Source organism: Phyllostomus discolor, chromosome 13 (genome assembly GCF_004126475.2).
Source record: "Phyllostomus discolor isolate MPI-MPIP mPhyDis1 chromosome 13, mPhyDis1.pri.v3, whole genome shotgun sequence".
In the NCBI taxonomy this organism is placed as follows: Eukaryota; Metazoa; Chordata; class Mammalia; order Chiroptera; family Phyllostomidae; genus Phyllostomus; species Phyllostomus discolor.
In genome coordinates this window covers 15401280-15427261 of record NC_040915.2, presented here as the reverse complement: position 1 = coordinate 15427261, position 25982 = coordinate 15401280, and the positions used below count along the sequence as shown (strand labels likewise).

The window sequence follows — 25982 nt, the reverse complement described above, 5'->3', positions numbered from 1 at the left end:
AAGCCAATGAGAGAACAACAGCAGCAACAGAAAATCAAACAAACCCTGCAACAGACCTGATGGGGGATGAGTCGCTGGACGTGGATGAGGTGGGCATAGGGCTGGATGGCGCCGAGAACATGGGCCAAGATGGCGAGAGGGGTGAAGTTGGGCTTGGATTCGGGGGGCTGCAAGACATAACAACCAGAAAACTCATCAGCACACAGGGAAACCACAGTGGGAGCACAGGAGGTTCACGGAAGGCCACATGATGGGGAGCTGGAGCAGACTAGAGCAGCACTGAGACACAGGTGGCGTCGTCAGTGCCAAGTCCCATTTCTCCAGACCAAACCTCCGCGTCTTCCAACGAAAGCCTGTTCTGTAACTCCTTGGAGCATTAATGTGCCTCCTTGCCTTGCAGAACAGCTGCTTTCTAGGGCATGGGAGCTTCATCAGTTGTGCCTTTCATGCCTTCGGCCATCGGTGATAAATGCCCTGAACCCAAATACGTGAGTTCCCATACCCATATCCTAACATGGGCCTCTGTCTCTGGGCAGGACTAGCTTATAATCAGCATTCGCCTTCCACTACTGTGTGAATGTTTTAAAAGTCGTGTCTCAGCAAAAATGACCATTTTTCCGGGCCCCACAGGCTGTTCAGCCAGAAAACAATTTCCTGTTTACATTTTTAACTAAATGGGCTGTGTGCCATTAGAGACCCAGAGCAGTACTGCATTAGAAAAATGACAGGGAGGGCCTGCAATTAAGGGCAGCGTGCCGTTCCTCTGGGTTTTGCTTTCCAGGTCTGCTCTTTCTCTTTTCGTAGATTCTGGGCATGCTGATGCTCAAAGAAAAACCCCAGATGGGAGGCAGTGAAAAATAATAAATAAAAGGAGGAATGGAAACCTTCAATCTTAAATTTTGTTTTCTGATTGATGGCTGACCAAAAGTTTGGAGAGGAAAGGTTGAAATTTACGCACTAAAATATGGTTTGATTTTAATTGGTCGTGCTTGCACTTTGACATATCCCCACAAATTACACAAACAAACAAACATCTTAGCAACTCTGCAAAATCGCATTGAGTCACAGATAGTGCAAACACTAATGACTGAGAAAACAATGTGAGAACCACCTGGCCACACCACCACCTGCAGCCCCTGAGCTTCAGCCAATGGCTGGACTGTTTGGTTCAAGCATTTTACAGCGGTGAAAATGACAGCAATACAATCTAGGGAACAAACTTTCTAAACAGAGTGGGATTTAGCAAGAACACATAAATGTCCTATTTAAAGGGAACTACTTAATCCAGACATGAAACCCAATTATGGCCCTAATTACCTATAGTTGTAACAAATTCCTGTAGCAATATACAGTAAAAACCCATTGTGTTAGTACATCAGAGAGCCTCTGACTAATTGAATAAAACATTTATTGAATGCCATTATATATACATCTCTAGAATATAAATTCTGTGAGGCATGGATTTTTGTCCATTTTGTTTATAGCTATATTTTCAAAGCCTCAAAGAGTGTCTGCAGATATTCAATAAATAATTATTGAGTAAGTGAATTAATGAATCTTGTTTAACTTACTCAATGAGTCAAGAGACATTATTATAATTACCATTTCACAGATTGGGAAACTTGGGCCAATTTGGAGTTTGCCTAAAGATACCCAGCTTGTAAATGATGAGACCAAGGCTTAGACCCCAAGCCATGACTCCAAGCCTCTGGAGTAATAGGACTAGCTCTGTTTCTTGATGCTCTGCCAAGCTTCTTCACAGACCCAACCACAGCATTAGAAGCCTTCTTAACCACTGAGCTGTGACGTTCCTTTAGGTGCCTACCACATTTTCAAGGGAAAATGGGAATGCAGCAACAGACTCAAGACTCAACACAATGTAAATTCCAACAAAGTCTCCAGTCCTGTCTCCAGTCTTCTGTCAGTAGATTCATGCAGCAGCAGGTAGAATCCATACAACAGAAATAATTAAATTCAAAGAGCATGGTCTTTTCCCTCCTTTTCCCCATTAATCCAGCAAAGACTAGTTATAGAGTACTATTATGATCAAAACAATAAGTAAAATACAACTTAGCATTTGCCAAGGTTCCTAACTGCAAGAGCATACAATTTATTTGACAAATTGTTTAAAAAAAACAACTGCAGATGCTAAAATCCTCAACAAAATATTAGCAAATCAGATCCAGCAAGACATTAAAAATATATGCCATGATCATGTGGGATTTATTCTGGGGATGGTACAATATTCATAAATCAATTAATGTGATACAGCACATAAACAAAATAAAGCATAAAAACACACGATCATATCAATAAATGCAGAAAAAGCATTTGATAAAATCTAACACTCATTTATGATAAAAAGTCTCAGCAAAGTGGAAATAGAGTGAACATACCTCAATATAATAATAAAGGCCATATATGATGAACCCAGAGCTAACATCATACTCAATGGGCAAAAGCTACAAACGCCCCCCTTAAGATTGGGAACAAGACAGGGATGTTCACTTTCACCTCTCTTATTCAACATAGTACTGGAAGTCCTAGACGCAACACAGCAATCAGACAAGAAGAAAAAGTAAAAAGCATCCAAATTGGAGAGGAAGAAGTAAAACTGTCAGTATTTGCAGAGGGCAAGAGACTGTATAAAAAGAACCCTAAAGATTCCACCAAAAACCTACTAGAACTGATAAATGAATTCAGTGAAGTAGCAGGATACAAAATAAATATCTAGAACTTGGTTGCATTTTTATACACAGATAATGAACTATCAGAAAGAGAAACTAAGAAATTAAAAAAGATACTAATAAGTGGAAGCATATACAGTGTTCATGAATAAGGAGAATTAACATCATCAAAATGTCCATACTATCCAAAGCAATCTATAGTCAGTCAGGTCCTATCAAGAGACTAATGGCATATTTCACAGAACTAGCACAAGTATTTCAAAAAGTTATATGGACCACACAAGTCTCTAAATAGCCACAGCAATCATGAGAAAGAACAAAGTTGGAGGAATCATGCTACCTGAGATCAAACTACAAGGCCCTAGTAAAGAAAACAGCATGATATGGGCATAAAAATAGACATATACAGATGAGTGCAACAGAATAGGGAGCCTATAAATAAATCCACACCTTAATGGTCAATTGATATTTGACAAGGGAGGCAGAAACATACAATGGGGTAAAGATCGTCTATTCAATATATGGTGTGGGGAAAATGGGACAGACACATGTAAAAAAGGACGAAACCAGACCACAGACAAGAATAAACTCAAATGGATTAAAGACTTCAATGTGAGACTTGAAACTATAAAAATCCCTGTCTGACTTCCGGCAAGATGGAGGAATAGGTGGACGCACCATATCTCCTCGTACAACCAAGATTAGAAAACCAATAATTTACAACAATAATTTACTATCAGAATAACACCCAGATCCGGCAGAGGATTTATCTGAATGGAAGTCGGGCAGCCAAGAAGTTGAAGTAGACGCGTTCATCCAGACTGGTAGGAGAAGACGAGCCGGCGGGCGCGGGGCTGGCTCGGCGGCGCGCGGAGGTCGGGGGAAGGTTTGGCGCGAAATCGGCGCAAAAGCCATCGGGCGCGCAAGAAGGCAGCGGTGATCCCTGAGTACGCAAGCTGCGGCTGGCAGACCCAGAGGGGTAGCGATTGTGGACCAGGGCAGAACTCGCGGCCCAGAAGCCCAGACAAGGGTCTGAGTCCAGGGGAACGGAACTACCGCCATTGTTTTCTCCCGCCCCGCCCCCCCCCCCCCCCCCATATAACGTCACAATCTAGCGACTGGGGTGCCCAGCCCCGGTGAGCACCTAAGGCTCCTCCCCCCACCGTAACAAGAGCAACCAGACTGGAAAAAAAAAAGGAGAGACGAGGGGAAAAAAAAAAAAATGTTTTCAACAGAGCAGATCAGTCCCCCAGGACTCATCCTTTTGAGCGACCAAGAATTAGCCAATCTATCAGATGCGCAGTTCAAAACACTGGTGATCAGAAAGCTCACGGAACTGGTGGATTTTGGACGAAATTTAGATGAAAGAATGCAGATTACCATAAACAGATGCAGGAAGACACGCGGAGGAGAGCCAATAGTGAAAGGAAGGAATATGAGTCTCAAAACAATACAGTGGACCAGAAGGAAGACAGAATCAACCAAGCAGGAAAGCATGATGAAATAAGAATTCAAAAAATTGAGGAAAAGATTAAGAGCATCCAAGACACCTTTAAACGTTCCAATATCCGAATTATAGGGGTACCAGAATCAGAAGGGGAAAAGCAACAGATTGAGCACGTATTTGAACAAATAATAGAGGAGAACTTCCCCAATCTGGCAAAGGGAACAGTCTTCCAAGAAATCCAAGAAGCTCAGAGAGCCCCAAAGAAGTTGGACCCAAGAAGAAACACACCAAGGCACATCATAATTACATTAGCCAAGGTAAAAACGAAGGAGAGAATCCTAGAAGCAGCAAGAGATAAGGGGACAGTCACCTACAAAGGAGTTCCCATCAGACTGTCAGCTGATTTCTCCAAAGAGACCTTACAGGCAAGAAGGGGCTGGAAAGAAATATTCCAAGTCATGAAAGACAAGGACCTACATCCCAGATTGCTCTATCCAGCAAAGCTCTCATTTAGAATGGAAGGGCAGATAAAGTGCTTCTCAGATAAGGTCAAGTTAAAGGAGTTCATCATCACCAAGCCCTTATTTTATGAAATGCTAAAGGGACTTATCTAAGAAAAGAAGATAAAGAAAAGGCATGTATAGTAAAAGGACAGCAAACTCACAAATATTAACAACCACACCTAAAGCAAAACCAAAAGAAACTAAGTAAACAATTAGAACAGGAACAGAACCACAGAAATGGAGGACACATGGAGGGTTAGCAGCAGGGGGGTGGGAGGAGGAGAGAGGGGGAAAAGGTATAGAGAATAAGTAGCATAGAATGTAGGTTGAAAATAGATAGGGGGAGGGCAAGAATAGTACGGGAAATGTAGAAACTAAAGAACTCAATAGTATGACACATGGACATGAACTAAAGGGGGAAATGTGGGTGGGAGGGGGGTACAGGGTGGAGGGGAGAGAAGGAGGGAAATGGGACAACTGTAATAGCATAATCAATAAAGTATATATTAAAAAAAAAAAGAAACTATAAAAATCCTAGAAGAAAACATAGGTGGTAAAATTTCAGACATTTCTTGAAACCTATCTGTTCTGATATATATCCTTGGGCAAGGGAAATAAAAGAAAAAATAAGCAAATGGGACTACATCAAACTAAAAAGTTTTTGCACAGTGAAGGAAACCATCAATAAAATGAAAAAATAAGCCAATGAATGAGAGAACATATTTGCCAATGATACATCTGATGAGAGGGTAAATATCCAAAATTTATAAAGAACTCACAAAACTCAACATTGAAAAAACCCAAACAACCTAATCAAAAAAAATGGGCAGAAAACCTAAATAGACATACCTCCTAAAAGAGGACATAGAGATGATCAATACACATGAAAAGATGCTCAATGTCCCTAATCATCAGAGAAACACAAATAAAACCACAATGAGATACCACCTCACATCTGTCAGAATGGCTATCTTCAATAAATCAACAAACAACAAGTGTTGGTGAGGATCTGGAGAAAAGGGAACCTTTATGCACTGTTGGTGGGAATGCAGGCTGGTGCAGCCACTGGGGGAAGCAGTATGGAGTTTCCTCAAAAAATTAAAGATGGAACTGTCTTATGACCCAGTGATTCCACCTCTAGGAATATATCCCAAGAAGCCTGAAACACTAATTCAAAAGATTATAAGCACCCCTACGTTCATTGCAGCACTATTTACAATCACCAAGATTTGGAAGCAGCCCAAGCGTCTATCATTAGATGAGTGGATAAAGAACTGTGGTATATTTACACAATGGAATACTATTGGGACCTGGAGAGCATTATGCTAAGTGAGATAAGCCAGTCAGAGAAAGACAAGTACCATATTATTTCACGCATGTGGAATCTAACAAACAAAAGAAACTAACATGCAAAATAGAAACAGACTCACAGATAGAGAACAAACTGACAGCAGACACAGATAACAATATGGTGATTAGCAGAGGGAAGAGGGGGCTAGAAGAGGATAAAGGGGGATAAATGGTGATCAAGGAGACTTGACTTGAGGTGGTGAACACACAATACAATACACAGGTTATGTATTACAGAATTATACACCTGAAACCTATGTAATGTGATTAACCAATGTCACTCCAATAAATGCAAGTAAAATTAAAAAAATATTAAAACCATTTTTTTGGAAACAAACAAACAAACAAAGAATAAGTGTAATATAAGATACTGAGATTTCTCAGCTAAGGGATGAGTTACTCTATTCCTTTTTCAATACCTGCTCCCCCTTGACTTTGCCCGTAGTCCTGGGAGAAAGTGTGCCCTCACTGCAAATGTGCAGTCCTCAGCGTCTTTCACAGTTGTAGCTGGTAAGAAAGGACTAACCGTCTCAGTTTTCTCACCACAACCAGCCCCGCTAGATGATGACCTAGCAGGCACCAATGCCCTGGTGATGACTTCCGAACTGCAGCTCAGTGGTCAGCACAGGACAGTGAAAAAGTCCTTGGGATTTTTTTTGAGGATTTTGTTTTCTTTTTAGTGGCTTTTTAAGTAGGAAACACCCCAGTTCCCAATCTCATCTGTATCAAGAATAATGCCTTTGGCTAAAGGCATGGTTGGGAACAATGTGGGTTCTAAATGTTTTCTCACATCCTTGGATATCTAAGTGGTTCTTGGCCAGTCATACGTACTGAAATTATCTGGAGTGTGGCCAGAATGCAGAGTATTCATACAGATTATAGATATTTACTTTTCAATCCTCATGTCAGTTGCCACAGTATTAACTGTGATTTGTGACAACTAACAGAATTTCACTTGTTTCCATTTAGTCATAGCAACAACATTTAGTTGCTATAAAATGACCACAATTTAAAATTTATGACCACCATGTTTTAGTATAACAATAAAATGCATTCCCCATGGTACTTTTATGATTTTTTAAACTACTGATGGAATTATGCCTTTTGTTTATTTGTGCCTCAGAGCCACATCAAGAAAACTCACTATCAACAATACCATGGGCCATTTTTATACACCACAGCGATCGATGCTTGTAGCAGCAGAATGACTATAAACATAAATGCTCCTCCATGGAACAGAGAACATTGTATTTTAGCTGTGATGCAACTCAGATAACACAAAGGTGGGCAGTAAAGTGCACGGGAATGAGAATGGCCCGAGACTCTCTGTATTATCTTATATTATCCTTTCACTCCAGAAGTGTCTGGCGAGAGGTTACTTAAAACTGACAACAGCACCCCTAAAATGCCCCAAACAAAAAATGGTCAGCTCTCCTATTGGCTCTGAAACCTCCAATATCAAATTCTCAAACTCTTCTCCCACTAATGAGGCCAAAGATACAGGATAAGAGAAAATTATTTTATAACTAAAATCTTAGCAGATGACCCCTGAAGGTCTCTCTGCAGCTCTCTCAGGGACCAGCTGGGAGGGAGTATCTGAGCTGAACACCCCACCACACTTTCTACCCTAAATATTCCTGGGGTCCCTTCAGGCCCCCATATCAAGGCCCAACTGTAGCAGCTTGTCTGATCTGGATTCAAATGGAAGGCTTGCATCAACTCTAGTCTGCTGGCCCACAGTGTCCTCAAAGGTCCCGGTCAATCCCTCTGACATTCATTGGACAGTGCAGAGATAATGGTTTAGGAAGATAAGGCTCAAAGGCCTGGCAGCATGCTGGGCTGTGGCTGACAGTTCAAGCAATATCATGAGCCTGACACCCTTCTGTGGTGACTCACTCGAGCGACGGAATGGCAGCTGGACCAGCAGGGCGTGCCTGCCGTACTGTGGACAGGGCTGCCCTCCACGCTCCCGGTCTGATGGTGGATGTGGCAGACCCTCCCCTCTTTGGTCTCCACACCACAACAGTTGAAATCTGAGCTGCTGCAGGCTGAACAGTTAAGATGACCTTTAAGAAGAAAGCAAATCTTTTTAAATTTTGACGCTCAAAATTACAGCTGGCCTTTTAGACAACTGGAAAATACCAAAAAACAAGTAATAAATTCATAGTTTATACCCCTGATAATCACTGTTAACACCTTGGCATATTTCCTCACTTCTGGGGGGGAGGGACAATACTACATATAGGGTCAGGCAAGTCAGTTTAGGGTTGTCTATATGGAAAATGGTATAATAATTAACAGATAATCAAGAATAAACTGTGTTTCACATATTCACAACTGTAAACCTACTTTTGCCCCATTTTGTACATAGTTACAAGCCTTTTTCACTTAATAAAGATTTTCTAATGGTATTAAATAGCCTTTAATATCACAGTTTTTAATACTACAGGGTATTCGTTATAGGATATATACCTTGATTTACATAACAATTCTCTTACTGTGTGTACTGTGTACACTCAGATTATTATCTCCCTTTAGCTATTATAAATAGTGCTGCAACCTACATCCTTGCTGAGGATCACTGCCTGTGTTTCCAACTGTTTCCTTAGCATAAATTCCTGAATGTTAAATTAGTGGGTCAAAGGCTAGGAGGTCTTTTTTTTTTTTTTTTCGAGTCCTGGTACATCCTAGCAAACAGCTTTTCAGACAAGTTCTACTGAATTACATTTCCACTAACAGTATGTAGGGGTGGCCCCTGCCCTAACGCCATAGCCCCACCAGCATGGAGCATTATCATTAAAAAAAAAATTAAATGGACCTTTTTTCCAGTTTATAAAGGTTACCTCAGATTTTTCTCTTTCCCTGCACTTCCAATGATATAAAAATGAATATAATTCCCTTCCTATGTTCTGTTTCCATCTGGAAGCAATGTTAATTTTCCAAAGGGCATTCTGCCAAGAAGGTGGTATGGGGAAGGAGACAGGCAGTTGGACAGAGAGACAGACAAACGGATCCTGGGCATGTGAGACCCCTGGTCAAATGGTACAGGTGCTCCGAAAGCAACTGGGAGTGGTGGATGGTTAGCTTTGTCTAGGACTCTCAAAGATAGGGCTAAGTACAAAGGATGAGGTACCAAAGAGTCTTGTGCCAGCAGTGCACTGTAGGGAAGTCATAAAACTGGCATTTGCATCTCTCTGCAAGGCAGTGAACTGTGTTCTGCAACCCAGGTTCCCAGGCACGGGCCTCCAGTCCAGGCTGGGCCATGGGATCACTGCCCCAGGGGGGGCCTTAGTGCCCCCTCAGTCCTCCTTCCCATTTGGGCCTGAACCAGGGATGCTGCTATTAAATCCAAGGAGGACAGTTTGTTTTGTTTGTTTTTTTTTCCTTTCCCCCTATAATGAAAAAGAAGAGAAATTCTGTGAAAACCTGTAAAGCCCTATCTCATCATATAATCCCAAGTTAGTGAATTCTTCTTTGGAAAATATCCCTTTGGAAAGGAACCTCACACTTCAGCCAGAGAAACAGGGCCAAAAGACCCATTTCTGGACAGTGGTAAACTGGACAGTGGTGATTTAGAGTATATGACACGAAAACCGATTTTATTTGTTGAAAATTTGAACACATACATTCTTTATGCGTGTCCACTGAAGATTTCACAACACAGAAATCCCATACAGGCGCTAACCTCCCGAGGTTTCATGAGCCTCACAACTTCACAACGGGAAAAACCCACATGCCCCCAAGTTGCACTGTTCTGTATTCTTTTCTGACTCGTACTGGTGTGCACATTATTTACCGATTGTTTCCCCTCGTCGAACATAATTTCATATGCATTTTCATTCAGACAATCAGAGTCCCGATTTTTATTTTAATGAGAAGAGCTGGTAAAATCCCCTTAAGGCCTTAGCAATTACACGCAATTACTTTAAATTAGTTTTTAAATTATTTGCTTTGAAAATCGTTCAACTAATTTTTATGTGCAGCAATTCCGTTTTCCAGCTTTAAAATTTTTCCTCAAGTATAAATTTCAAATAAATTTAAAACTCTGATGGAGTGTAGTGGTAATGGCAAATAATTTCATGCTTTAAACAAAGTTCAAAATCTGAGAATAGGGCCTCCGTCATGGTTAAGGTTCCTCAAGTCAATCATTCAAACCTTCTCATGTGGAAATAAGAAATATGAGGTAGAGGAGAAAGACTCTGAACTAGAATTAAAGAGGTCTGGACAAGGGTCCCAAGTTCAATGGCTCATTGCACAGGAAGAAACCTCAATGGAAAGGACCAGTGAGGTTAAATGGGACAAATGCCTCTATTGTGCTCCATGGTGCATTCTACCTATTGAATTATTCTTTCCTGTTACACCTGAGAGTATAGCCCCTCAATCTTTTGCAATACCACATTTCAGGTACATCAGAATTGGTTCTTAAAATAAAATGTATTTACTCTCTTTCAATGAAAAAAAATTTCACAAATGATAAAGTTATTTGTAAGGAGACACTGAAGCATTTTGGGAACACTACAAAGAGCCTACATGGTAACATTTGCTATTTCAAAAGATCTGAATTGTTGCCGAGAAGTCCCCAATACATCCTAACTATCTTAAGCTGAATGCAGTACAACTGTCATTCTCTACATAACGAAGATATTGCAAGGCCAAATTAATTTGCAGTAACTTAAAAAGAAAAGAAAAGCAATGGTGCTACTTGACTCAATCTCCTGCTGTCCTGAGGCAGAACTTGAAGCTGCCATTCTAATGTTAGAATGTAACTAATGTCTAATGTAACTTAGACAACTAATGTCTAATGTAACTGCCTCAGGGGATTGAAAATAGGGATCAGGGTGCATAGGCATGCATTGGACATTTTGTTTTTAATTGCATGTTTGTTTATACCGCTTGAATTTTTTAAATCATGACCCTATATTATTTTATGATAATAGTGGAAAGCACTCCTCTAGCTATGGTGCTAGGATAACTGGATATCTGTGTGGAAAAACTGAAACTTGACCCTCTATCAGATAGAGGCTATCTCAATCATAACTAGCAAATGATTTCCAGGTGGGTTATAGATCTAAACGTCAAAGCAAACAATAGAGGTTTTAGAGGAGAATAATTCTGGGAACTTACCCAATAGGGCATAAAACATACTAATTGTAAAAAAAACTGATATCCTTAACTACATTGAAATTAAGAAGTTTTTTTTATCAAAACATGTTAAAAGAGAGCAAAATGCAGCCTACAACACATATGTAAACAAAGGGCTCATAACCAAACCACACAAGAACTCCTACTGATCAGTAAGAAAAAGACTGATAACCTAGTGGGAAATGGGCAAGGAACTGAACAGGAAAACTTTAGAAGAGAAAATGCAAAAGAAAAGGTGGTCAACCTTTCCGTAAGGCAGGGAATACAGATTAAAACCACAGTGAGATGATCCTGCACACCTACTGAAATGACTACATAGTTAACATCAAAATGCTGCAAATACCAAGTGCTTGCACAATATGGAATATCTAGAACTCTTATACTTCGCTGGAGGAGGGATGTAAATTGTTACAACCACTTTGGACAACAGTCTAACATTATCTAGTGAAGGCGAAGATATCGTTCATTCTCTATCACCCAGCAGTTCTGTTTCCAGACATATATCCTAGAGCACAGTGTGTATGTGTGTGCCAGAAGACATGTATGAGAATATGTGGAGCAAGTTATTTGTAAAAGCAAAAACTGAAAACCTAGGATGTCAGCAAAAGTAGAATAGAGAAGTAGTTTTAGTATTTTAATACAGTGGTGCACTCTCTACCACAACAAAAATAAAGGAACTATAGCTACATTAATGACCCTTAAAACCATTGAGCAAAGGGGAGGAGAACTGAATGTGGGAGGTGAGTAGTGGGCAGGGAAGGGGAGAGTAATGGGGGAAAGTGGGGACACCTGTAATTGAACAACAATAAAAAATAGTAATAAAAAATAAAATGGAAAAATACAGACTCAAAATAATAAAATAATATCATGTAGGGATGCATACAGGTGATCCTTATATTTGCAGATTCTGCATTTGTGAATTTATCTACTTGCTAAAATTTACTGGTAGCCCCAGAATTAATACTCATGGTGCTTTCATAGTCATTTGCAGACACACACAGAGCAATGAAAAACGAGTTTCTCTGAGTCATCTCAGCCACCCAGCCAGGGCTCATGCCTCTTTATATACCCCCCCCCCACACACACAAAAAAATGTCTGCAAACATATCTTAAAATATACTTATGCACAGTAAGTATGCCAACATATTAACAGCATTCTTTGGGTGATGAGATGAAAGGTAATTTTTATTCTTTGTGCTTTTAAAATATTCTCCACATTTTCTGCAGTTAATAGGTTACATTTATAACCAAAAAAAACAGTACATGTTAATAGAAAATATAATCTCCCTAATCATACAAAGACTACTTTTATTCTCTAGAGGAAAGGTGCCTAATGGGGGCAAAACGGCAGTTTGGTTTTGTTGCACTCCTCTGTGGTTTGAGTTGCGTCATGCAGTGGGTAGTTCCCAACTGTCTGCACTGCTTCTCTTCTTTTTCAAACACAATCAACAAATATTTATTGAACACCTTCCACATGCAAGCATAACTTTTTCATACTGCTCCTCTCACACTGTGAAATAAGGTTGGCTTTTCTGGAGACTAGTTTTCTTTTGTTCAAATTACTACATTGTATCCATGATGTCTTCCTTTCGCCTGGGTATGGGGAAGTGGAGATCTCTGATGTCACACTATGAGTAAGCTGAACAACATAACAACGCTGGCTCAAAGTCATTGGCCATCTGGCACACTATTCTATACCATCTGCTTTCAGGGGATATTTCCTGTTTGGACTAGGGGGAGGAAAAGGAGGGAAAATGATTCAATAAGAACCTAAATGTCCACTGCTGAAAACAAAGGAGTACCTAAAATTAGCAGTGGTGGCCCAAAATACTTCAACTTAAAAATAACCCCAGGGGAAGGGGGTTCCTTGAATAAGAACCTAAAATACTTCACTATATTCAGAACTGTCAGCAGTAGAAAAGAGCACCCTGCTAAAGGTAGTCTCCAGGGCAATTAAGTTAAACTCCCACAAATCGACAAAACTTGGTCTGAACGCCACCAAAGGCAAAGAGATAAGGAAAGATGAACTTTGATGAAAACGCCCACAGTCCCTGACTCCCCCTCCACCAAGTAAATAGCTGACTTCCCTCTAATTCTAGTGTTTATTCAATAGTCTATATATGGAAAATTGTTTCTGATCTGATTTTGACCTACTCAAACGTCTTCTCTACACCATTTGTATCTTCCCTGCCTGGCCCTGCTCTGTCGTGGGGCCATGCATGAAACCCACATTCACCCCAAGACCATGATGCCTTCTACAATCGCTGGCTCAGGCCGCACTAAAGGAATGCAGTCTCACCAGGCTTCACAGTGATTTTCACCTCTTGTTCATTTAGTTCTGAAGAGCTTATTGACTCGACTGGAAAAAACTTTAAATGATTTTCCAGCAAAGTCACCCTTTCCAGGGGGGAAAAAAGAGTTTTAACATCTGTGAATGAAAACACACCAAAGGAAAATGATTTTTATATTCTCCTTTAATTCTTGTACTCCAAAACCAAACACCCACTGAGAAGTCAATGAAACTTGACACAGCCAAACACCATTAATTCTGATCTCACCAAATTAAAATTTCTATTGTTTTCCAAATCTGAGGTAGATCCAAATTACTTTGGACATGCTTCACATTACTAGGTAAATTTACAATGTAAGTAAGTTTTTCAACATAGATGCTTTAATCTTTAATCAACATTTTTCACGATCATTTCAAATGCAAATCTGATCATAAACCCATCAGCCCTCCCCTCTTGCTCCTGGGAGGAAGACCAAGGCCTTCACGTGTACACTAACATAAGAATCTCCACCCTGGTCTCTTTACCTTTTAGCATTCCAGTCCATCCTGTGCACATCATAACTACATGTAGCTCCTAAACACATAGCTTAATAAATAGGTGTTGAATGAATAGCAGTTTCCTGCTCATAAACTCTCCATTACCTACTGAATGTGCAATAAATTTTCTACTCTGGTAGAATAGGATATGTTGTTACAGTTTATTCCTGCCCACCAGTTTTCCCACTCTCCTTCTTCTGGCTCATTTGCAGAAGTTCTTTTCCACCCTGAGTGATGCAGATGGGTCCAGTATCCCACTGACTTCATTTTAGGAGCAGGCATGTGATCCAGGCTGGCCACTTTGAGTACCTACCTCTTCCTCCCCAGGGCCACAGCGATAGATAGGGTCATGGATGAATAGGTAATTGATCACAATTCATTCATGGTGTCTAAGTATATGAATACTCTTCTTTCTGGCTACAAAACCTAAAATGAACTGGCTTAAGGCAAGCAGAGCTTTTTCCCATTACATGGCAAACATCTGCCTGCAAGTGAATCTTTCTTTTTTTTTTTTTTTTTTAAGAAGAAAAGAAGAGCCAAGTAAAATAACAATTTGGGTTCCTGGATCCAATTGTACTCGAGGTTACATCCACCCTGAGAGTTCCCAAAATTGTAAGTTTATGACTTCCACTTTTTCCTCAAGCTGGTTTTTTCACAATATGGCCCCAGTGCTCCTGTTGTACACAGTACTTGTCATCACGACCTCAGTGCTCTCCAGGTCAGCAAAATTTGTCTTAAAGGGCCACACAGTAAATATTTTTGAATTTGTGGACCACGGGACAAAATTGAGGCTGTTTAGGAGCAAACTGAATTTCCTCAAAAAGCCTCAGAAGCTGGTCTATTTGTGCCATCTGTTATAAGGGAAATTAGAAACCACCTGCTGTCTGCCTGAGCCCTGTGCTTATCGAGGAAGTTGTAATTACCTCTTTAGTGAAGGATTTGAATCATTACAGTAAATCCCTTATTCAGCACATATTGTATTAGGAAGGCATTCTGGCCCTCAAGAGGTTGTTTTTTTTTTTTTTCCCCCTCCTCTCACCTTGTAAAGATATAATGAGGCCTTAGCTATTTGGAGCCTGGCAGAGTGAGTAGTGCCTTAACCTTGTTAGTTGACGACACACACAGAACAAATGTTTACTGTGCACCTACTACATGGCAGGTGTTGCTGCACACATTGGGAACACAGCGGGAAGAAGGGAAGCGAGGCTCCTGCTCTCAGGAAGGTTACGATCAAGTACAGTGAACTGCAGGGAGGGTGTGACAGCACAGGTTGTGTGGAGGAAAAAATGTCTATTTGCATTTTTTAATCGGCTCCTTGTAAGATTTGTATTGTATGTGTGTTTTCTGATGTGCATAAGATAACAATTAGTAAGGTCACTATACACTTTATAAATAAGTCAATAAAAACAAGAAACATATTGGAGGTGTATGTCTCACATATTTTTCTTTTCTGATAGTATTTTGATCATTGTGATCAAGATAGTTTAGAAAACAGGGGTGTGTGTGTGTGTGTGTGTGTGAGACAATAGGCAAGTAAACTAAAGAAGATCATTTTAGGTGGTACAAAGCACTATAAAGAAACCAAAGTATTAAGAGCTATGAAGCTCGGCCATGAGGAAGCGAGCACCTGAGTGGGAGGAGGTGGGTGGAGGTGACCTGAACTCTGTGGACGGGCCCCACATCCTCAGGAGTAACATCTGAGCTGAGACCTCAACAAACTAGAGTGCTCAGGGCTCCTTTTCCTAAATGCCAGAGCTTCTTTTCATTTTAACCGTTTGCAAAACAAAAACCAAGGCCCATTTCCTCCTAAGCTCCTCACAGTCTTTTTGCTTAATCATTGAGCTTTTTCCTAGAATACTGTGTAAACTTAGTGGAAAGGGTCCTATTTTGAAGGACAGAACTATCGAAAGAAAATCAATAAATGTTGGCCTGGTGGTAGCAGAATTCCCAGTAGTGGCTGGTGACAGCTAACCATACTTTTCCTGTAAGAAATTGTTTCCTGGTAAAGCTAAAAAGTCATTCTGTTTGGGGACACAAATGTTTTTGCCTTTTCAATAACACCTCTATGAGCCCTTAAAAAGTATGTGTTGTTTGTTCCTTTTCAGAAGGAATTACAGTAAGTCACAAACAAACAAATACAGTCTAGAGACTTCTCTTCTTTTGTGTGAGGTGCCACATCCCCAGGTCTCTACAGACCAAGTCCATGGTTAAATATCCTAGTCATTACACCTTCTTTTTCTTAGGTCACTCTGACTTTCACTACTTGAGGTATAACATTTCTGAACTTTTTGTTGGTATATTTATGTCAATTCACCTACAAAGATATTCAGTTCCCTTCAGAAATCACCAATGTTTTCAAATACACTCACATATGAAATGTAAGAATTCACCTTCTACAAATGCCATCCCCCAATGTCTACACCAGGTCTCTGTCAGCTACTCCTTCTTACTGTCACCTAGGTGTACAGTGACACAACGGTACTCTGCACAGGCTTATGCTTTCTGCCACTCTCTCAGGAAACTCGGGAAAGGAAAGGAGAATCCCCCCAAGGGAAGAATATTGCAAATCACAATTTAGCAAATTACCAAAATGTAAGGAAATAAAATGTATTTTACAAAATGAAAAGGCTTTACACCATCAAGTAATTAAAGAAGTCGGGATGGGTTGAAGCCTAAAAATCTGTATTTTTAAAATGCTGCCCCCACTTCCACTGTACCCCAGCCACATGGTTCTGATAAGCAAAGAAGAGACGGGAGCCACAATCCTTCGTTTCTGTGGGTTCCAGGTCAGCTTTGGAATGTGAACACAACGGGTTGCTTAGGAGCAAAACATGTTTGATTATTTTGTTCCTTTAAAATTTTTGACTTATTCACATGGATTTTCTCATTATTTTTGGCTTGGCTAATATGTAGAAACTTCTTACCCAATGAATTAATAAAGTATGTGCTAATCTATGATTTGGTCAAAAGAACCAAAGGACTTCTGAGAACAGAGGGATCAGTTTAAGCTGGAGTAGACTGGGAAAGCTTCCCTTGAGTTGGAGTGTTTCCTTTTTCCACTTTGGGTTTAAAATTGAGGGCTCTGGTCATTCTTGCAACTGGGAAAGGAGAGTCAGTGTTAAAGGCATAACAAGCTCCCCACTCTGCTGAGACAAGAGGCAGCAACAGCACCAAGCCTCACCCCTAAAGGAACAGCTTCTACTGGTACAGAGGGCTTATGGCATGCCAGGCTCTGGGTTGAGCATTTTTTGTCACTGACGTCCCAGAAACCTCTCAAGAGCTGTCCTGATTTTGCAGAGGGTTAAGTGCAAAGCTAGAAAAGTGGAACCATTTTCTGAGTCAAAAAGTGGTGGTGCTGGGCCTGACCCAAGGTAGCCTGACTCCAGAACAGGAGCCCTTCTGAATGTCTGGGCGCACTGCAGTCCTCTGGCCTTCCCTCTGCAGCTCCCTAACAAGTGTCTGACTCGCGTACCTTATAGTCCTGGTGGATGGAAGGGGCCGGCTGGGCCTGAGGCAAACAAAGCAGGCTGACTTAAAGGAGATTTGCCTGAATTGCCCTGGAACACAGGTAAAAACCCAGTTCCAAGATCTCATAAATACACATTAAATAGAAAATAAAGAGTATTTTCATGGGTTATCTGTTTTCAGAGAATATCTGCCATATTTGATAAACAGACTTCTAAATGAAAACAATATTTTTAAAAGCAGTGAATTAACAGTTAAATGCAGAAGTCTGGTTCTGCTACTTATTGGCTGTGGTCTCGGGCAACTACATTTCCGTGTCCCTCATTTCCCTGTCCTGCTTAAAACAGGGATGACTAACAGTAACTATACCTCGTAGGACTGCTGAGAATTGAAGGAAATCACACATATATACTTAGTATATGAAAGCTTAATATACAGTAAGTGGCCACTAAACGGTGACTGTTATGATTAGGATATGCTTGACTTGTCCTGAAAAAAAAAAAAAAGGTTCTATTTTAAAAAGGAAAATTGGCCTTAAGGACTTGGTACTTAAACTATCTATAAACCCTAAGACCCTGATCCAAACAGAAGTGAAAATGAGGAAAAAAAACAGCACCATCACTTAACCAAAAGGAAAGAGAGAAAAAGTAATAGGCCTCAAGTTCTAGGGCTTTCACCCTAGGATCATTTTCCCTCTTAGCACAGCCCTGTTACTTGTGTCTGCACAGCAAAGCCCCCAACGGAAAACACACAGAGGCAAGTTCAAAGGCGCTCGGGTTGTTTTACCAGTGGCAGATAGGTCTGCAGGTATCAAATAACCTGTGCCCAAAGTCCAGAATTTCATGTTCAAGTGGAGGTGTCAATACTGAGCTCTGGACCTTAATTAAGCCCCAGTCTTTGTTCACAGCAGGCTAGCAGGAGATGTCTGTTTTTCCATCAGCTCTCTCAGAGAAAAGCTGGAGGCTTGATGCTGCAGAAATGGGTCCTGGGAAGGTGGCAGGACAGGCACTACCCACCAGCTCACACTCATTCTGGGGGTGTCGGTGGAGAGGTTCTGAATTCCTGGGTGCTCTTGTGGACAGCTTCCCGAGAAGTCCATGTAGAGAGGGCAGGTGGGGGGACAGGGTTGTAAGGCAGTACTTCCTCTGTGGGGTGGCCTTCTCCCAAGGATGACTCCATGCTCTTAAAAGCAGCATCGTACAGGTTACAGGCAAATGCTGCCAGGGATGAGGCTGCTCATTCTCAGAATATCCTGTGAGGTGAGTAGCAAAGAGCTGCCAGCGCTAAGTAGACAAGGCAGACTAGGCCGGATACTTGGACATGAGAAGACAAAGATTTGTGAATTTCTTGGGGCATCAGGTGGGTCACTGTAGCAGTTTCCCTCCCTTCTTTTCCTTCTAAGCCATAGGCCTGTCAACATCTAGCTTCCGCCCTCTCCCTCTTGTCCTCATCTCTGCCAACAGACTAAGTACCGGTTCTTTAAGTAGGGGGGCTCCTTTAGGAAGACAGGGTCAGAGACACTGAGAAACTTCCTGCAGGGAATGAGAGGGTGAGTGAAAAGAGCAAGGGCTGTGGCAGCAGGTGGAGCGAGGGTGGGACTCCACCTTGCTCTCCTCATCTGAAAACCAGGGAAAGTGCCACCCCATGAGGCCTTTAGGGGGACGGCATCAGTTACATAAGGGGTTAGGCACCACCTCTGGCACACAGAGAGTGCCCCCGACACAACAGCAGGTATTGATACTCACTGAATTTGATAAACTAGTAGAGTTAAGGAAAGGAGTTAATAACTAAGCAAAACTAACCAGGAAGAAGGATGCAAGGGTTCTATTTAATCCAAATATTCAAATCAGCTCACTTTCTTTTCTCTTCCCCCCCACTTTGTTTTTGGGGAAAAAAAGATGCCCCATAACATATATTTTAATGCATATATATATTTTTTAATATAGAAATAAAATTCATTGTTTCTGTTTCCAGCCAGAAAAGCAATTTGTACTTGAAGTAGAAAACAAAGAAAGAATAACGGGCAAAATCCCAAATTAAACAAAGCCCCCCAAATTAAAAATAGAACTCCCATATGATGTAGCAATTCCACTTCTGGGTTTTTATCCAAAGTAAACAAAAACACTAACTTGAAAAGCTAGCTGCACCTCCATGTTCTCTGCAGCATTATATATATGAGCCAAGACATGGAAACAGTCTGTGTCCATCAATGAATGAATGGACACAGAAGATGTTGTGTGTGTGTGTGTGTGTATACACACAATGTAATGCTATTCATCCATATAAAAAAATAAAATCTTCCCATTTGCAACAACATGGATGGACATTGAAGGCACTGTACTAAGTGAAATAAGTCAGACAGAGAAAAGGTACAAACTTCCAGCTATAAAAATAAGTGTCAAGGGAATGTAATGTGCAGTAGGGTTACTGTAGTTAATACTGTATTGCATATTATTACTAAGAGATCTCCAAAAAATTATCACAAAACAAAACTGTTTTGTAACTATGTATGATGACAGATGTTAACTAGACTGCAGTGACCACTTCCCACTGCAGGGTGGGGCAAAAGTAAGTTTACAGTTGTTCATACAGAAAATAATACAATTAATAAATAATAATACAAGAATAAACTCTGTGTTTTATATACTTACAGCTATAAACCTACTTCCCCCCACCTTGTATATACAAATATTGAGCCACTGTGTTATATACCCAAAACTAATATAATGTTACCTATCCAACTATAGCTCAATAAAATAAAACGAAAACTTAACAAAACCAACCATCAATATTCTTGACCTAATGTACCACCATTAGCATGTTGGCGACTGTTTTGGAACCTTTATGTGTACATAGGTGCCCATATGCACTTTGTTTTGTGTGTTAAAATGGTACTGTATTTCATATAATTTTTACTCTGCTTTTTTCTACAAAATAGTTAATTATGAAAATATTTCCATGTCAATCAAATTTATCAGCTACATAATATTTAATCATTGCATTGTAGTCTGTGGCTGTGTGATAATTACCAAATCGTCATCATTGTTGGACATTTAAATTGTTTTTATTTTTTTGCTATTTTAAGTAACACTGAGATAAAAGTCCATCTACCTTTGCACGTATCTGTAATCACCTCCTTACTATATATAATATTAGGAGTACAAGTGCTGAGTCAAAGGGCAAGCCTATCTCAAGGCTTCTGACTTTCCATACTGCTTCCAAGAAAGGCCATGCTATTTCACAGTCACACCCACAGTGGGGCAATTCGGCCTCACACATGTTCCTTCTACCCCACCCCCTTTGGTCTCTTGGGTATATGGATTTTGTCGCTTCTGTCAAATGAGCTAATTGTGACTACTAAGACAAAAATGGGGCTGATGTAATCTAGGTTCAAATCATTTCTCCAAAATAAATGAGGCTGCTCTGAACCACTGCACTGTTTCACAAGAGGGTTGGGGAGAGAAACCAGGTAGGTTTGTTCTCCCTTAGCCTCTTCTCCTGAATTGAGAATGACTAGCTTCCTCCAGTCCATCAGTGAGCAGGTGGAGTCTGAACACTGAACCACAGCAGGGGGATGAATGAGCTTATATATAGCAGGGACACGCATACTGAGCACCAACACATGCACAGACACCCATCACACCTCCAGCTGCCAAACTGGAGACATTGCGGCAGGTAAAATGTCCTTTCATAACCCCCAGAAAACCAAGGGGGCATGTTCCTCCTCACATATTTATTTATTTATTTATTTTAGGGGAGAGAAAAGAATATGCAATAATAAATTAATTTAGGTTGGAGACTAAAATATTTGTAATGAGCATTTCCACTTCAGCTAATTAAAAAGAGGCATTCTTCACCCCCCGATGAGCAGGAAGGGACAGCTGGCATTTTGGAGTTGGCAAATTCCTCCTGAAAAATCAATGTTGTCTCTGTATTTGATAGACTGATCTGGTCTAAGGTTTATTTGTTGAAACAGATAATTTAATATTCAGACCGTCTGCATGTGCACACATATGCTGTTTTCCTTTAACCCTTTTCCCTCCATGGAACTTTCAGAAAATTCTACTGACATTAAGAAAATCGAGTCCTTCCCCAAGTCCCTTTTACCATCTCCCCCATCAGAATCTCTGCCCACTCAGGGACAACAGAGAGAGGCCTGTTTTGACATCAAAGAGGAGCACGTTCACTGTGGAGCCTCAGGGCTTGCACTTGTATTTGCAGACCTCTGCTGGACACCTAGGAGTTGGTGAAGGAAGCCATGGCCCCGGTATGCCTTTGCGCATAACCAGAGGCAGTGAGCGGCCTGGGGGAATTTCCACTGTGGATGCAGCTGCCACTTTCTGGGTAACTCACAGTATGTGTGGGCAGGGAAGAGCTCGAGAAATGAGTTGTCTGGAGCCAACTCATTCTGCAAGTCGCTCCCCAGCAGATGACGGACTGTGGGTGAGTTTTGCAACTGCTCAGGACGGGGCAAACTCCTGGTGGGTTAGTGCCACAGCCCAGGGCCCTGTATAATTTAGAACAGTAGCTGAGGTAAATTAACAGTAGTTACAGTGAACAATTACTGAGGGCTCATTTCAAGGCAGATCACAGAGTACTTTGCTGCGATGATCTCCTCAGTCCCCAGCAGCCCAGTGGATTATACCATGCATATTTGGTATTCTGGAAAATCACAGAAAACCTTCCGGGATGTTTTGCTTTTTTGCCTACACCAACCTACCTCTTGTCCCTCGTCTTGCAAGCACTCTGTTTACATATGTTTGGCGAGGTGATGCTGCCACCAGAGAACAGTCCAAATTCCCCTACAAGCCTTATCTAGGAAAAGAAACTAGCTTGTTTGCCACTTTTAAATTGCATGAGGCATAAGGAGAATAGTGGTAAAACTAAAGTAGCCAGTCTGCTACCAATGCATTGCTTCAGATGGAGTCAACAAACTAGATGACCAGGGCTCTTAGCAACTGGTTGTATCAACGTGCCCAAGAAACCTATGTTATAAAGATTGGATGGACTATGATTGAACAGGGCCATACCCTAATAAAATAATTCTCTTGACATGATTTACGGAAGCTACTACTTACATAGGATCTAAATTTGAGAACGAAGTGGCTAAAGATAGTGACTATTTACTTAAGAACTGGAATGGCCGGACCACCATACTGACAGTGCAAAAGATTTGTCTCTATTTCTAGGAAACTTCAGGACATTCTGGCCTGACACATTTAGTGATGAGTAAATAAAACTCAACTGCTATGTGGATTATTTCCTAGGCCAATCACCTAAGGTCAATGAGAACTCATCTTGTGTATCTTCGGTGTTAATGATAAGTTTCAGACAAAGGAATTATTAGCTCATCAACAAACCAAGTTTTATTTATTTTTAACTAAAATGGATTCATGTGATGAACAGTTGTGAAGCATTTACTCTGAGCCAGGCCTCATCCCAGGCTCTAAGAATCCTGTGGTACCCAAGACAGGATGGTCCTTACTCTCATGGTGCCTATAATGTCTTGAGGAGAGGAGGACAATAAGCAGATGAACTATCAGGCAAAAAGATTTCAGAGGGAAAGTGTTACGAAGAAAATAGAACAGGTGATATGGTAGACAGTGATAGGTGGGGGTCGGAGGGGTCAGGATAGGCAGGGCATGTGAGGATGAGGAAAGAACCTTCTTCTCAGGCAGCAGGAACAGGTGTTGCTAAGGCCCTGTGGCAAGAATGAACTTACTTTGTACAAGGAACAGAACAAGCACAGGAGCATGCCAAGCAAGGGGACAGCCATGGGAAGAGCAGTTGGGGAGTTTAGGTAAGGCAAGTAAGGGCCAGGCCATGTAACCAGGATAAAGAGGTTAGATTTTATTCTATGTGCAACTGGAAAGCACTGGAGAGTTGAAGCAATTTCCTGAATCTGAGGCACTACTAAACAGCAGATGTGTTTATGGAGTTAAAAAGGCAACAACCTGCCCTGGCTGGTATGGCACAGTGGATTGAGTGTTGGTCTACAAACCAAAGAGTCACTGGTTTGATTCCCAGTCAGGGCACATGCCTGGGTTGTGGGCCAGGTCCCCAGATGGGGGCAATGTGAGAAGCAACCACACATTGATGTTGATGTTTCTCTCCCTTTCTCCCTCCTTTCCCTTCTGTCTAGAAATAAATATTTTAAATAATCTTAAAACTAAAAAACAAAAACTCCTGATAATCTTAAAGATAGTGCCATTTCCTAAGTGGAGGCCAAAATTCCACTTTTGGCAAAACTGATTGTACAGAAATCCTTTTCAACGCATTTTATGTGTTACTCATTCACGTAAAAAACAAATGTTTAGTACTAAGTTCTAGGCAGTGTGCTGGGTGCTAAGGAGATGCAATTGAGAGAACATCACTGGCCCACAGAGAATGGGACAAATACCTGGGAGATGACAACACACTGTGATAATGCTCTAGTGAGGGTCAAGTGCTTTCCTAATGTATAGGGGTAACTCCACCCAGTTGAGGAGAGAGAATCAGGGGAGGCTTTCTGAAACAAGTCATGTTTAATAACAGAATCTCATCTCCCTGGAGGTGAGAAGACACAGGGCAAGATTAGGAAATGAAACAAATTCAGTAGGGCCTGAGAGAAGAGTTTTAACAAAGGCTGTGGTATCAAGTTGGGGGGACCATCCAGGGCCTCTCTGGCAATAAAAGGATTCTGGAGTTTATGGAACCCATGAGGGCCATCAAAGACCTTGCAGTGGGCAGACAGAGTGTTGTATTCAAGTTTACATGTTAGAACAATCCCAAGGGATGCAGTAAAGAGAGGGAGCTGGAGGGGACAGTCAAAGGTCAGGAAGAAAAGCAGGCAGGCCTTTGTTGAGGGCGGAGGGAGCAGGGATGGAGCCAAGTGGCTGATGGGAGAGAGGCAGAACTGGCATGTCTTGATCACTGCGGAGAAGTCAATGACAAATAAAAAGGAGTAAAGGAAGCTGGCCAGGTTTCTAGGCACTAGTATGAGATCAGTGGAATTCATGGAAACAGAAAGCACAGGTGAGGAACAGGAGTGACTGCAGGGTGGGGAGAGGAAGCATTCACACACGACAGTCACCTGTCATGGGGGCTCGGCAGACAGTGGATATATGGGTCTACAGGACAAATGGGCAAAAGATCTGGGGGGTGGACAGTCTTTGGCATGTTGCTGGTGTTTAGAACCATAGAAAGGGGTAAAATCAATCAAAGAGTTAAGAAAGATTTAAAAACAGACCCTAAGAAGTAAGAACTTAAAAGGGGGAAAGGAGCCTTCAGAGGAGAGAGACAGAAAGAAAACTGGAGAATGGGGTGTTACCAAAAAAAAAAAAGCAAAGAGGAGTCTTTAAACAGAGGAGGCCCTTGACCATGTCCACTGTTACCAAAAATCAAGGAAGACGAGGCTGAGTGGGGTCTGTGAGATGTGACAGGGAGGTGACTGGTGACCTTGGTGAGAACAGTGCCAGTAGGGCCATTGGGGACAGAACCCAGGCTGAGAGGGGGGGGAGGACGGGGGAAGGCCTATATTTAGTCTTGAAAGCAGGGATGAAAAAAATTGATCAGAGGACTTCCCCACATTACAAATCAAATGTGGGTTTTCCAAACATTGGAAACAACTCCATATTTTTAAAACAGGAAATAAAAGGGCCATTTCAGAGCAAATTACCTCAGGCAAAAAGAAGTCAAAGAAATCCTCCCAAGATTTCTCCTTCCAAATGCGTTCTGGAGTGGCCACCCAATATCCTGGCACTTATGACCCTCACTTGCTCCCAGTGAGCCAAGCCCCCAGAACAGGGAGGATAATTCTGGGGTGGCAGACTACAACCACAACACACTGTGTCTTTCCTGAGCAGCAAGGGCGGCATTCAGCAGAGGCGGTCACAGCCAGCAGACCAGAAAACCACCGTCATTAAAAGCAACACCTCACAGGCAGTCATGGCCTGGTCTAAGAACTGACATGGCTACTATTTACACGTGGGGTCCCACAGCTCTCTCCTTGCTGCCTCTCTTGTTCTTCCACCCAACAACTCTTTAATAAAAGCCACCTTGACGCCAGAGAGAAATAAGATGCAGTACCAGCCCTTGAGGAGCTCACAGTCCATTGTGGAAGCTTGGTATCTAAACAGATGAGTATCATGCATTTAGTTAAGTGGTGAGTGGTGGGCTTAGTATGGTAGAATTATATGATGCTTTTTTTCAGTATGCCACAAGCTGTGTGACCTTGTGCAATGCAGGTGATCTTTCTGAGCATCAGTTTCCTTATCTTAACAGCATCACTCCTGGGCAACTGTGAGTGAGCGTGAAGCTCTCAGCTCAGAGCCTGGCACCAAGGGAACCCTTGATGGGTGGCAGCAGCTGTTGTTAGGTACAATAACAGAAGCACTGGCTGTTGAGACAGCACAGAAAAATGGCACCTGATGCAGTCAAGGGAAAGGGGGTCAGGGAAGGCTCCCTGGAGCAGCTCAAGTGCATCTTCAAAGGGACATCAGATATTAACAAGTACAAGAAGTGGGAGGAAACACCAGGCAGAGGGAATTGCAATCTCTCATTTTTCTACACTTCTCACAATG

The 25982-nt window shown here is 41.5% G+C and overlaps 1 protein-coding gene across 5 annotated transcripts in view; it reads right to left on the bottom strand.

Moving 5' to 3' along the window:
• The window catches only part of ARHGAP26 (Rho GTPase activating protein 26), a 409289-nt gene that overhangs the window by 20529 nt on the left and 362778 nt on the right, over positions 1-25982 (bottom strand). For 4 of the 5 annotated variants that reach the window (XM_036014068.1, XM_028527303.2, XM_036014069.1 and 1 more), the window contains exon 21: positions 57-167. The exons of the other annotated variant lie outside the window; for it this stretch is intronic. In XM_036014068.1, the coding sequence (XP_035869961.1) occupies positions 57-167 (111 nt within the window). The remainder of the gene's footprint in view (positions 1-56; positions 168-25982) is intronic. 5 annotated transcript variants of the gene reach the window in all.